This window comes from Uranotaenia lowii, chromosome 2 (assembly GCF_029784155.1).
Source record: "Uranotaenia lowii strain MFRU-FL chromosome 2, ASM2978415v1, whole genome shotgun sequence".
Classification (NCBI taxonomy): Eukaryota; Metazoa; Arthropoda; class Insecta; order Diptera; family Culicidae; genus Uranotaenia; species Uranotaenia lowii.
The window spans coordinates 158,661,230-158,676,302 of NC_073692.1; the positions used below are offsets into that span (position 1 = coordinate 158,661,230).

Consider the following 15,073-nt stretch of genomic DNA (forward strand, 5'->3'; position numbering starts at 1 on the left):
ATTACATATTTACAGGGGCTAAGAAACTCTACTTTCAGTGCTTCTTTGGTTGTTGTTTTTGCAAAATTCAACCATTTTTTCATTAATTTTAAAAAATATTACGACTAGCTCATAGCTTTATTTTTAAAAGGTTTTGTAAAAAGCATAACACAAATAACTATATTTCAACTTAGACTTAAAAAACTTAAAAAAGTAAATATTTTACATATTTTTTTTTAATTTCCCGTCGTTCTTTCCCAACTCCACATGTAGACGAGGTATATGTTGCGTTTTTTTTTCTATCTTAGATTAATTTTTTTTCTGAAAAGATCAATCCAAAATGCCAATATATTTTTTAGATCAACATCGTTCAGCCGATCATTTTTTAGATCGAAAAACACATGGACTAAGAATTTCATAAGGCTACCAAATTGATAATATTTAGAAAAATAGGTCCAGTTTCACTGTTCTTATGTTTTTGACGTAGAATTACGTCTTACGGCAACACTATAGGGGGGGTAAATTGAAATCCCCGAACGGATCTCGCGTCACGAAAAACGCCTCTTTCAGAGACCTCTTTCTTAAAAGACATGTCAAGCCTGCTTAACGTTGATTGGCTATTCGATAATGAAACAAACTTGAACGGCCCGCCCCTTCATGATTTTTGTGTTTTCCAGCCAACGGAAGTAATAAAAGAAGGAGTCGACAGACGGTTTGTTTCATTAGTTAAGAGAAGCTCAAACTTGTGACAGTGCAGCAGCCGAGATGCCCAACAGCGCGCCGGTAAAAAATTGTGACACACACACACACACACACACACACACACACACACACACACACACACACACACACACACACACACACACACACACACACACACACACACACAGACACACACACACACACACACACACACACACACACACACACACACACACACACACACACATACACACACACACACACACACACACACACACACACACACACACACACACACACACACACACACACACACACACACACACACACACACACACACACACACACACACACACACACACACACACACACACACACACACACACACACACACACACACACACACACACACACACACACACACACACACACACACACACACACACACACACACACACACACACACACACACACACACACACACACACACACACACACACACACACACACACACACACACACACACACACACACACACACACACACACACACACACACACACACACACACACACACACACACACACACACACACACACACACACACACACACACACACACACACACACACACACACACACACACACACACACACACACACACACACACACACACACACACACACACACACACACACACACACACACACACACACACACACACACAAACACACACACACACACACACACACACACACACACACACACACACACACACACACACACACACACCTCCCATGAAACATCACCCGCCAGCCGCCGCCCCTTCCCACATCACCCATCATACTTCCCATCCCCACCCTTCGCTCACAATCTACCCATCGCACACCACCCACCCTTCGCAAACCATCAACCCATCACACACTACCACCCACCCAATCTCATCACCCCTCGCACACCTCCACACACCCATCTCACACTACCCAGCCAACACATGCCACCCACCCATCGCACACCACCACCTACCCATCACACACCACCCCACGGCCCACACCACACCCATCCATACGGCCCACTCAACGCACACGACTTATAAAAATTTAAAAAGATCAAGAACAACTCTTTGAAAGTTTTTGGCCCTGAAAAGGGCCGTTTATAATGCTTTGACGGATTGAAAACATGGTTAATCTAACGCCTTCTCCGGAATCCTAGGTAAAATCAACATTTTAAGTTAGTGATTGCAATGTGATCTGAAGGGAAATGAAAACATAATACTGATTCCAACGAGACGCATGAGGCTAAACAGTTCGAGAGCTTTTGCACTGAGTCAAGCGTTTAGATCAAGGCAGTCATTGAAAGCTATTCTGGCAAGCGTTTGATACAAAGCTCGTGTGTTGATAACATTATTTGCATAACTGCCGGGCGCAATCATTTCGACGACATCGGCTTTGTTTCTGCTTATACTCATATTTAATTCGCCTTTTATTATGCAGTTGAAATAGCTGCATACTATCTTTATGGGTCGTTTAGACCATTAATAGGTATTAAAACGACAATTTAGGGAAGACTGACTTTCCTTGAAGATCATTTCCTTTAAAAAAAAATCGACATACTTTATTCTAGAATGCTATTTAATTTAAGACGAAAAACACATTGACACAGGACAGGCTGTCGTAATTCTACGTAAACTTATCGGTCGTTTCTTATATACAACCTCTGTAACTTTTTAGGTTTTTTAGCTATACCTTTTGACAATGGTTGCTATACAATTTTCATTAATATGAAATGCTAAATTAACATATTTTGAATCATTTTGTGCAAAAAGTAAGTTAAAATAATGATTGGGTTTGGTTAAATGTCGATTTTAGTAAACCCCTTCTAAAGGTGGAGTTTATAGTTTAAGAAGATTGATAGAAAATGTCATCAGGTTTCTCTGGAAGAGTTTTATAAAACATACTGGCTGCGCCATCAGGATTCTATGCAAATTTCCAGGCGATTTCCAATAATAAATACATTTTTTTGTCAGATTATTTTTTGCCAATTATTCCAAACCAGATTTAGAATACAACGTCGATTTAATGTCCACAATGATAAGCAACAAACAGCTTTCCCGTACCGACTCGGCTCGAAAGACCTATCAGCCACTGGTGGGTTTTCATACATACATACATACAATGATAAGGCCAGAAATTCGGGTTTCATAGTGGTTATTTCAGATTGTAGACTAGCTTAAAGTTCATTAATGTTTTTGATGTGCTGGCGTAAATTTTACTTTTAGAATATGTTCACAAAAAATGTGGTACCGGTAAATTCTGAGAACGATGGGAGACAGTTCCAGTTTTCAGACAATGATTTTGAAGGTAAGCACACACATTTTTTCACATTTGAACGATCGTTTTGGATATAAGGCATTACAATTTCAGCGCGTTCTTTTGGTCTGTATTAACTCATAACTAAAATGACACGGACGTTTCAAATTGCGTTTATATAATCAAAGTTGAAAAATAATTTTCGAAATTGCTAATTTTTTTCTATACCATTTAAAAAAAATCATCTTAACATAGTTCATTGAGTGCTGGAAGGTTTTGTTAGATTATTATTTTTTAGATTACAAAATCTGTAGAAATTAAAGCGATTTTCCAAAACAAAAATTTTTTTTCAGAAAAAAACGTTTGTTTTGTTTTTTAAATTTGTTTGTATATCTACTCTGATAAATCATAAATACATTGAAATAATGTTTAAGAAATACCATTAGTCCTTAAAAATTTAAAATATTTTTACAACCATTCAATTTTTTTTTAAATTTAAAGAAACAAATATGTTAAGAAAATATTAAAAAAAAATGAAATGAAGAAAACAAAATGCTTAAAGTTTTTTTTATGGCCCGCAGAAAATCTCAATTCAAGAATCTGGCCCGCTGGCTAAAAATGTTGGCCACCCATGGTGTAAAGCCTATTACTTAAGTATCAGGCGAAACTTTTTGGAATCGATTTTGGTGAAAATATGGATTTAAATTCAAACTGCTTCGAAGCATGAGGATGGTGAATAAAAAGCTGTTTGAAAATGGTTAGTATCTTTTCTTATGTGTTTCATTTCTTCAGCTCTAAAGAATACACCTTCCAAAGCCAATTGGGAGCTGAAGGCGCTGCGTTAGGCAAAATATTCGGCAAATACTCCAAAAATTGTTCCGATATTCAAAATTCTATTTTTAAAAAGATTCATAAGCAATATATTCCAATAAATAAGAAACTTTTTATTTCGGTTTAAACCTTAATGTGAACTCGAACAAAACGGAATAAATCTACTAAATGGAATACAGCAAATGAAACATACATATTATCAACATACAGTTATTCATGGAACAAGTTACAAAAATTGGATTTTAAAAGACCCGTTGAGATTAAATTCTGAGGTTTAATTTTGATAGAATTATGCAGAACGATTCGAGTAAAGGGAAAGAAGGGAAATGTAAAGCAAACTAGGAAAAATGGAAAATGGACGTCAAGTTGAAAATGGTAAGACGAAGTTTACCGCTAGTGTATGTCTAAATATTGAAAACGCATATGATTTTCGAAAATAATGTATTCAATTTTGAATAAAATTCAAAAGAATTTCATTTCAAATTTTCTCCGAAACCGAAAATCAAGAATCTCAAACTAGATACAGAATTCGAAATATGAAAACAGAAATGATCATATGGAACTGGAACTTTTGAAATGAGTTTAATATCATTTAAAATTTTATGTTCAGAAACGAATTTCTATCCACAAGCATAAACATTTTGAAAAACTGTAGCAGAATTTCGAACTGGGAATTAGTTTTTGAGAATTTGGTATTATCTTTGAGTTAAAATTGTTACTCATGAATAACCTTACTCAATGATTAAAATTTGATTAATAAATTCAAATTTTGAGTGTAGAGTAGAATACCTCGCTTGCTTTTCTGGACCTTCATGGGGGGAGGGAGTTTAACCCCAAAACCCCCCTCTGTTTCTACGGCCATGGGTTCAACTTCAAACTGATTGACCTCCTGTAGTAAATTTAAATACAATGGATTCAGCCATAATAGTATAATTGACTTAACTGTAAAAATGATAGATTAAACCACAATTGTATGATTGATTGTAGGCAATAAACTAAAAAAAATAACCGATTTAACCAGTGATTAATGTTTTCAATTTGCTAGATTTCAACTCCAATTTGGGTTTCTTTATACGATACTGTAATTTGTTTGCTCACCGTAAAAAAAAAGAATTTGAATAACTTCAGTTGTATAACCATTTTTCCGAAAAATTCGATGAGAAATTCGAAAACTTTGCCCTCATCAGAAACTGAATTGAACTAGTAAAAAGTATAACATACTTCAAATTCTTTAAAAATATTGAAAAATTGTGCACCAGCTAACTGCCCAGATAACCATTCTTTCTTCCGTCAAAGGCATAATAAATAAATCATTTATGAAACTGACATAATTTTGATATATTTTAAGACCCCGTAGACGGTTTGCGAAAAAGAAAACACAGTTTAACAGTCCAGGATGAAAGGAAAAACTATTCCTGATCCAACACATATTCGGGTTAGCTGATAAAAGTTTTATTTTCAAGATTATTCGTTAACTTTCACTACATAGATAAAAAAAAAATCAAAATTTCCACGAACGGAGAGAAAACATACGCGTGAATCCAAATATACCCCTATGTTCTCTTCTTGGAATTCAATCACGGATTTCAATAATTAACTGGTGAAAAATAATTTCGAATTTTTAATACTGATTTGTCAACATGGAGAATTTTATGAAGAATGTTCAATTAAAGATTTTGAATCAAAGTTCATCTTTATCCAAGACCGTGAAATACTGTGATATCTATGAAAAAAGTTTTCGTTATTATTTTCTCTAGAACATACGAAAGTTATGACGAAGAGAAGAAAATTGAAATAAAAATAAATTTTGGTTTTTAAAGTTTAGTTTAATATGTTTGCCATCCTTCAAAAAAGTTATTAAATAAATAAACAGTTTCATATATCGAGTATTCTCAAATTATCTTCATTGATATCAGCAATAGATAAATGTTCTAAAAATTGTGGATATTCAGTTTTTGGAGTATTGATATTCAGAGTTGCTCCGAAATTAAAAAAAACCTAGACAAAATTTTAATCCTTGATTGAATTTACAGCCACAAATTCTTTCGAAATCTGTTTTTGTTTTCCATTGAGGGTTTATTTGAAAACTTGTCATATGTTCAAAACTAGAGGGATGATAGACAAATTCTAACAAAAAAAATTAAACTTAAGACGCCAAAATCTGTGCTGTTGATTGCAAATTTTTGATCGATTTGGCGGAATGTTTTCCCAAGAACAAAAACTCATCCATCTAATATTTTCATAAAAAATCTTTATTATACAAACAATCTTTTGTTTTCTCAATAATACTTTCAATAGCAATAATAGTACAATAATATATCTTTTAGGTACACTTCCATATTGAATATAGATTAATTTTTATAACCTTTAGCTATTCCTTTCTTTTCATCTATTTCTTGTGTCTAGCTTACATATTTCGTCGTTTGTGTGTCTTTCGCTAGTGTTTCTGCTTCGTACGTTTTTTTTTGCGCTGTCCCTTTTTACGAGTTTCTAGATTATTGTTTTCATTTTCAAGATTTTTTGCTGCGTCGATTTTTGTGTGCTTTCCGTTGTTAAAAATCATTCGCTTTTAGGATTTGTTTTTTAACTAGTTGTCGTTGATTAGGTTGATACTGAAAAGTTTCTGAACGTTTAACTTATTGAGATGAAAAATGTTTTTAAAGGTTATTTACAAAACAAAAATTCTTTAAAACTACAGTGAATCTTTGAAATCATATATCTTGAAACTTAAATTGGCCTTCCATTTTTCATTCAAAGGAGAGAGAAAATTGAAAAAAATAAAAGTTTAATGATTAAGCCATTCGACGAATTTCACAGAACAGGGGAGGCTTTTTCCTAAATATATAACATTCTTTCCCAACTTTATTCTTAGATTTTCTGCTGTTATCTGCTTTTAGGTTTCTTTACTTATACACTATCACGCAGTTGTAGAGCCATAAAAGTTTACATTTTGTTCTTTTGTCACATATCTTATCAGAAGAAAACGAAAGAATTATGGTAACAAAGAGCACATTTTTGTTAGGTTAATCTTCTGCGTATCGTATAGTTTTTACACGCACACACATACATACATATCGTGTCGATAATCGGAGTTTTGTAGAACATTCAATAGAGCGTACTCAAGCACATTCAAAAACTTACACGCTAAACACTGAAAACCGAAAACAACTCTGATGAGAGAATGCCTTGAGAGCAGAATATTTCAGATAGAGAGAAACAATAGTTGATTGATGGTTAAAGAATGGAATAAGTGAGAGTTTGAGTTAAACACAGTCAAATAATATCAACTTTATCATGAATCAACATTTGAAAATGTGTTTTGTTAACGAGTTCTGTTTTTATACAAAAAACTGGATAAGAAATAAAATGGACAGCGATTAATTTCGAACATTGTTCTGGTTAGTTATTTTAAGTTTTCCCAGTTTATCTCTCAATTTCAAATAACAATTGGGAATTGCTTTTAGGATCATGAGACTTAAGTCGAATCTAGAAAAGTAACGCGTAACCGAAAGCCACGTGGTATCGATATCACACACAGCTCTCCGGCACGTGGTTCGTCATCAGGAAGTCTTCAATTCCTTTCAGGTTGATTTCGGCCTCGGAAATGTCCTCGTCCCGGAAGCTCAGGATCGTGGTGGTGGTGGTGGTCGTCGAGGTCGTGGCCCCCAGAGTTGATCCTCCGCCCCCGCCACCACCCGTCGTCGATGAGCTGGAAGTGGTGGTGGTGATGGGAGTGCTCGGCGGCGGTGGCAACCGGACCGTTTTGGGACGGAACGAAAACTCCGACGTCATCGGGATCAGCTCTTCCTGCTGGATGTCGGTAAGCCGGGGGTACTGTAGAAGAATTTTAAAATGAGTTTAAAATCTAAGGTCTCTGGTTAAAAGCTAAATAGAATACTTACGGGAATTAAGTCGGGATCCTGCTCGTCGTCTATGGTTTCTATTTTATTCCTCGTTTTAATACTACTGCCCATGCTGTTTTTCCACTTGGAAGCCTTTTGAGATTTCTCCTTCTGCAAAAAACCGTTAAATAAATGTTAAAATTTTGGAAATGTTTCATAGATTATTGAAATCTGCAAGTATCTGTCAGGAAGTGGAATTATATTTAATCTTTTTCAACACAAAATTTCTGTAAAATTAAGACGCTGAATTAACAATTTCAGCTTTATTACGGTCAGCGCAACTTTGTTAAGGTTATAGGATTAATCTTCATAAAAAGTTCAAGCGCTTTGTATGTATTATTAGGACTCTAAAAAAATTAATATTTCTTGCTGTTTCTGGCCAACTGGATAACAGTCATCATGATAAGTTCCAAATCTATATATATAAAAAGCAATTATCTGTATGTTTGTTTGTTTGTTTGTTTGTTTGTCCTCTATAGACTCAGCCGTCTTAAGAGCTAGAGATCTGAAATTTGGCATGGATGCTCATTAGGACCAGGAATGATGAAAAATGTTTTTAGATTTTTGGACGACCCCTTCTGAAGGGGGTCGTCCATACAAGACAAATATTGTTTTCACGTTATTGACGTTATTTTCCGTCGGATTGTGATGAAAATTTGCACATGAGTGTCTTGAGAGACGAGCAATCGATTACAGTTATTGAATTTAGGGTTTGAGGTCGGCAAAAGGGGTTGTCCATATTCACTGATTAATGTTTTTGCGATATTGGTGTTATTATACACTGGATTGTGATGAAAATTTGCACATGAGTGTTTTGAGGGACGAGCAATCGATTTCAAGTTTCGAATTGCGGATCAGAAGTCGGCTGTAGGAATCGTCCATACCCAACTTTAATGTTTTTGCGATTTTGACGTTATTCTACATCGGATTGAGATGAAAATTTCCGCATAGGAGTTTTGAGGGACGCTCTATTGCTTTCAGGTTTCAAATCTTGACTCAGGGGTCGGCAAAAGGGGTTATTATCTGTTCACTGTTTTTACGATATTCTCTTGATTGAGCATAGAATTGTAATGAAAATTGGCACATGGGAGTTTAACAGAAAAGATAATTGATTTCAGGTGTCAAGTTTTGAATCGGGGTAAATATAAAGGCCGTCCATGTTAGTTGCTCACTGTTTTCGCGATATTGTCGTGATCATGCATCGGATTGAGATGAAAATGTTCAGATGAGGGTTATGAACTATGAGCAATTGACTCCAGGTAGCATGTTCCGTGTCAAGGGTCGGAGAAAGGGGCGTTTATATTCACTGTTCACTGGTTTCAAGTTCCTGACGTTATTTTACATATAATTTGAAAAGAAAAAATGGCACAAGGGAGTTTTGAGGAACGTAAAATTGGTTTCAATTATCGAATTTCGGGCCATGGGAAAGAAAAAGAGGGTTTCATTGAAAGTTCAGTGTTTTGTGCAATAATTTTTTAATTGATACCAATTTAAGTGTGAAGGTCAAGCAAAAGAGTCGTGCACATAAACAAATAGCACATGTTTCGGCCATAATGTCCAGATTTTGCAACCGATCGAGAAGAAAACACTCTCACATAAATTTTAATAAAAAGCCAATCAACCGTTTAATTTGAATTTCAAGCAATAGTTATAGTAGCGACTTTAAACACTGTTGAATTTTTCCCCAAAATTGTCGAAAGAATGTTTCGAATTCATTTTCTAAACTCATTTTGACGTACCAATGATTTAAAGCGAAACGAAGTTCGTACGGGTTCAGCTAGTACATTATAGAATGATCGTATGCTAGTTGAAATAAAAACAGCATTTATCTACCAAAGTGGTGGCAATATACAAAGAGAAATGATTGAGATAATGATGATTTTCTCATTTGAAACCCCTCTTGCAAAATCATTTCATAATTTACAAACATAGTCGACTTTCTTTCAAATTCGATCTAAACCAACTGTCACGACGTTGCAGAGTGACGCACCTCCCCAATAACAACAACCTTCTCACTAGTCATCGATACTTGCTGTCAACTGACAGCGAAAGGTAACACTAGGTTTCATGGATCACCTTGGTCCGTTCGAAAAGCACCAAAAGGACAAAAACAAAACAACATTACGCGCAAAAACATTGTGATTGAAAATAGATTCGTAGAGCTAGTGAGTAGACTGCAGAGGTAAAATTGTTATCAAAATTATATCAAAATGAGTGATTAACTATCCTTAAATTACTTAAAATTTATATTAGGTTGCTTCAGTTAGTGCGGGTAAATGAATTGTTGCTTTAAACTTAGAATTGAAAGCTAACTTATCAGTTACGCATAGTATGGATCCTTGCTACTTGCGAGGACAGGCACAGCAATAATAGAAGGACACTAAACGTGAATGAAAGGCATTACTCCAAACTTAAAAAAACGAATTTGAACGATATTCGAAAACAAATATACACAAAGTTAAAATCATTTAGCCTCATTGGGGTTTTTATTTTCTTCTTCAAAGGGATTTAATTACATCTAAATAGATAATAAAGATTGTTGTCAAACCGGAATTTTACAACTTCTGTCTATCGTTCGCTTGCCAACACGTGAAACGACTGTTTATATGATCTTTTTACTATTCAGTTAGAATTGCGATTCACAACACTGAAGTTTCGACTTAAGTTATTATTTCTCATACGATTTCTTGTTTGCTGGGTAATGGAATTGATTGAAAATAAGCCTGAAAAACATTTTCCGATATTTGACATTGTGAATCCATTCCCATCCAATACTTAAAATCCAGTTTGGTTTTATAATTCGTTTACGATAGTTTATAAACGATATATAGGGGAAATAAGGGCATATCGAGCACCCGGGACAGCACTTCTCTTTTCCACGAAAGTAAGAATTTTCTCGAATAAATTTTCATGAGGAACATTTTTGTAGTTCCTAAAGAAATCTCCTTATCATCTTTAAAGAAATATTTATAGAAAACCAATTAGGTTTTCAAGGGACAGAAATATTATAATTTTTAAACTTTTATGGTCGTTAAATCATCTTGATCTATAAGGTATGCACTGCAACATGATGTACACATTGTTCCTAAGTTTTAACCATAATTTTTTTAAATTTACTTTTTACTATAATCAATTTTAAAACGCACAGCTAAGTTTTCGTCAATTTTCAATTTATTCCTGGAAGTTTATAATTCATAAATTGCAATCAGAAAATCAACATGAATATAATCATATTACGGTACGGAAACAAATTTTAGTTAAGGATTGGTGGGCAACTTTCACGTCGTTCCATCGATAATAACGCTATCATGAGTTCCATATTGAGGGATTTGCAATTTAATTGTGTGATTTTGATTATGTCCCTGATTGACTCATTCTAGAAATGATTTTTAATTTGAATAAAATATTGTTTATGTCAGTTTTTGAATGAAATGATTGCATATCAACGTTTATATGTATTTCAGAAAATTAAAATCGGCCTTAACATGAATTTTGCTTAAATTTGAATCTTTGCAAGATCATAAAGAGTTAAATTTTACAATGAAAAAAAAAATTGAATTATAGGAAAACTAATTTCAAGTTTGTCAATAAAAAAATGTAAAAAAACAGAATTGCTAAATACGATAAAAACTATAATAGGACACTATTTTTGAAAATTTCAATGAAAAGAATGATAGAAAAAAAATTATCAGCTGTATCCCAATTTTTGACATTGCAATATGTGGAGTGCTGTATTTCCATGCACTTTGAAACAGCTTAATAATTTAGGTATTCACACGATAAGCAAGCTCTACCAGCAGGTAACCCCTCGTCAGTCAAAAGAATCGCCCATCTCTCTTTTGGACATTTTCCATTCGAGCTCTCGCTCGACCCCCCTTCCTCTCGATAGCCCGACGAGATCAGACGCGAGTTCTCAGGCAACAAAATGGTGCATTCGTATCGTTGCAACGTAAGCAACGAGCAACGAACAAGAAATTGGATGGAACTCGGATGGAACTCGGCAAAGACCCACGCGACGAAAAGGGACTAGCGATTGGAAAGATGGAACTGCCGATCTCTAAATTTTGTGGGCAGTACTCAGGTGCTCTTCAACGAATTGAAGAGCCGCAAATTGGACATCGTAGCGCTGCAGGAGGTATGCTGGAAGGGCTCCACGTTATGAACGTACCCAGATGGTCTTGCCATCTTCCAGAGATGCGGCAACACACACGAGCTTGGAACAGCTTTTATAGTGATGGGAAAGATGCAAAAGCGCGTGATCGGGTGGTGGCCGATCAACTCACGAATGTGCCGGTAGAGAATCAAGGGCCGGTTCTTCAACATCAGCATCATCAACGTGCACAGCCCTCACCTCGGAAGTACCGGTGACGACAAAGACGAATTTTAGGTGCAACTGGAGCGTGAATACGACCGTTGCCCAAAACATGATATCAAGATCGTCATCGGGGATATTAATGCTCAGGTCGGCCAGGAGGAGGATTTCAAACCGACAATTGGAAGGTTCAGTGCGCACCAGCTGACCAATGAAAACGGCCTCAGACTTATAGATTTCGCCGCCTCCAAACGAATGGCCGTACGTAGTACCTTTTTTCAGCACCGCCTCCCACAAAAATGCACCAGGAGATCACCGTACCAAACGCAATCACAGATCGACCACGTTTTGATCGACAGCCGGCACTTCTCGGACATCATCGACGTCAGATCCTGTCGAGGCGCCAACATCGAGTCAGACCATTATTCGGTGATGGTGAAGATGCGCCCAAAACACTCCGTAGTGAACAACACACGAAACCGGCGCCCGCCTCGGTTAAATATCGCACGACTGAAGCAACCTGAGGTCGCGGCAGACTACGCGCAATCGGTCGAAGCAGCGCTGCCGGCAGAGGGCGAGCTTGATGAAGCCCCTCTCGAGGACTGTTGGGATACCATCAAGACAGCCATCAACAGTGCTGTGGAGAATGTCATCGGTTATGTGGAGCGAACTCGACGGAACGACTGGTTCGACGAGGAGTGTAGGAGGGTGATGGACGAAGAGAATGCCGCGCGGGCGGCAGTAGTGCAAAGAGGCACCCGTCGAAATGTGGAAAATCACTGGCAGCGGAAGAGGCAGCGAGTCCGAATTTTCCAGGAGAAAAAGCGCCGCCTGGAGGAGGTGGAGCTCGAGGAGCTGGAGCAGCTGCATCGTTCCCAAGAAACACGAAAGTTCTATCAGAAACTCAACGCATCCCGCAAAGGCTTCGTGTCGCAAGCCGAAATGTGCCGGGATAAGGACGGAGGCATCCTGACGGACAATCGTGAGGTGATCAAAAGGTGGAAGCAGCACTTCGATGAACACCTGAACGGCGCTCATGCAGGAGATCAAGACGGTGGGGGAAGGTACATCGCCGGCGTAGCCAACGACGAAGAGGAGCCACTCCCAACGATGAATGAAGTTAAGGAAGCCATTCGCCAGCTGAATAGAAACAAGTCGGCTGGGAAGGATGGCATCGCAGCTGAACTCATCAAAATGGACCCGGACAAGTTGGCCGATTGCCTACACCGGTTGATAGTCCGGATCTGGGACATAGAACAGCTACCGGAGGAGTGGAAGGAGGGGGTAATATGCCCCATCTACAAGAAGGGCGACAAATTGGACTGTGAGAACTACCGAGCGATCACTGTCCTCAATGCCGCGTACAAAGTGTTGTCCACAAGCAAACAGATTCGTGGGAAGTCATCAGGCCGGCTTCATGGAAGGACGGTCAACGACGGACCAGATATTCACATTACGGCAAATCCTCCAAAAATACCGGGAACACCAAGTCCCTACGCACCATCTATTCATCGACTTCAAACCGCATACGACACGATCGACCGTAACGAGCTATGGAAAATCATGGACGAGAACGGCTTTTCCGGGAAGCTGATCAGACTGATCAAGGCGACGATGGATGGAACGCACTGCTGTGTGCGGATTTCGGGTGAATTGTCGAGTTCATTCGAATCGCGCAGGAGACCTCGACAAGGTGATGGTCTATCCTGCATGATGTTCAACGTGGCGCTTGAAGGTGATATTCGACGAGCGATGGGCGAAATGCGGGGCACGATTTTCAACAGATCCAGTCAACTTATCTGCTTTGAGGATGACATTGATATAGTCGGCAGATCATCTGCTGCGGTGGATGGGATCTACCGCAAACTGAAACGCGAAGCAGAAAGGATTGGGTTGATGATTAATGCATCCAAGACGAAATACATGCTGGCCAACAGTGTTGGTAAAAGATAATAAAAGCAATATAAAGTTTGTAGGTGATTTCATTAAGCCAAATCCGTCATACTGGGTAAAGTTTTTTACGGCATCGAAAAATGCAAAAATTTGTACATTTATTGCTCGATTTTTAAACTCTATAAATAAACTCTATAAGAATCAGAAACTTTTAAAAACTCTTTCGCGATGTGATAAACTTTGTCATCATGAATTTGTTATCATTCATTGATAACTTTATTACAGTATATTGAAATGAAAATTGAATGAGTGTTGTAGTATACAAATGGTACATCTTATCCTGCTATCCATCTATTCCCGTTTGACGGCATTTTCCCCTTGGAATTTAAATCCAGCTATTTCCCGCTTCTGGGAATAAATAAATCATGATGAAATGAATGAAATTAAAAATTTAATAGGTTCATGCAGAGACGAACCAGCCAAAGGCTCAAAGTCTCTCTAATAAAGACAAACAAAAAAAAATTAGGTTCATGTATGGAAAAAAATCGATACACAAAATTGTTTTTCCGGTTTTGATTCGAAATTCCAGGTTAGTTCCTGGTTTTCTCAGTCGCATTTTCGATTTCCGGTTTTTTACAGATTTCCCGGTTCGCCGGCCACCCTGTTAATGAAACGTTTATTAACTTTCATTCGAAGGTGTTAAAATATTGAATTTCAAGCTCTGAAAGTTTTGAAATATTGGGTCCTGGAAAGGAGATTATGTTTTAGACCACATCAATTCAGAACATCAAAGACAAACTTATTAAAAATATTTCATAAAATTCAAATACTTCGATTTAAAAATTATTGATTTGAAAATGTATGTATGTATGTATGTACAGTACCGTTCATAATTGTATAGAAATTGGAAGCACGCGCACTGTCACTTCGACTTTGAACTTCCATAACTTTTTACTTTGTTGATATTTTTTGATAAATTTTTTTGCGTTAGATAGATCAACTATCACACTATTATATCACGAAATTCGAGCTTTCTGGAGTTTATGTGGCCTGAGAAACAGTAATTCTACGAAAATTGGACTTTTTGAACTTTTTTCATTCAAACTGCAATATCTCTGAAACTACGATACATTTTTTATTGAAATTT

The 15,073-nt window shown here is 37.0% G+C and overlaps 1 protein-coding gene across 1 annotated transcript in view; it reads right to left on the bottom strand.

Annotated features, from left to right (window-relative positions):
* Window positions 1-6,050: 6,050 nt before the first annotated feature.
* The window catches only part of LOC129747451 (nephrin-like), a 239,376-nt gene continuing 230,353 nt past the window's right edge, over window positions 6,051-15,073 (bottom strand). Inside the window, exons 12-13 of the mRNA XM_055741684.1 lie at window positions 7,722-7,832; window positions 6,051-7,653 (exon numbers count right to left, since the gene is read on the bottom strand). Coding sequence (XP_055597659.1) covers window positions 7,348-7,653; window positions 7,722-7,832 — 417 coding nt within the window. The 3' untranslated portion in view covers window positions 6,051-7,347. The remainder of the gene's footprint in view (window positions 7,654-7,721; window positions 7,833-15,073) is intronic.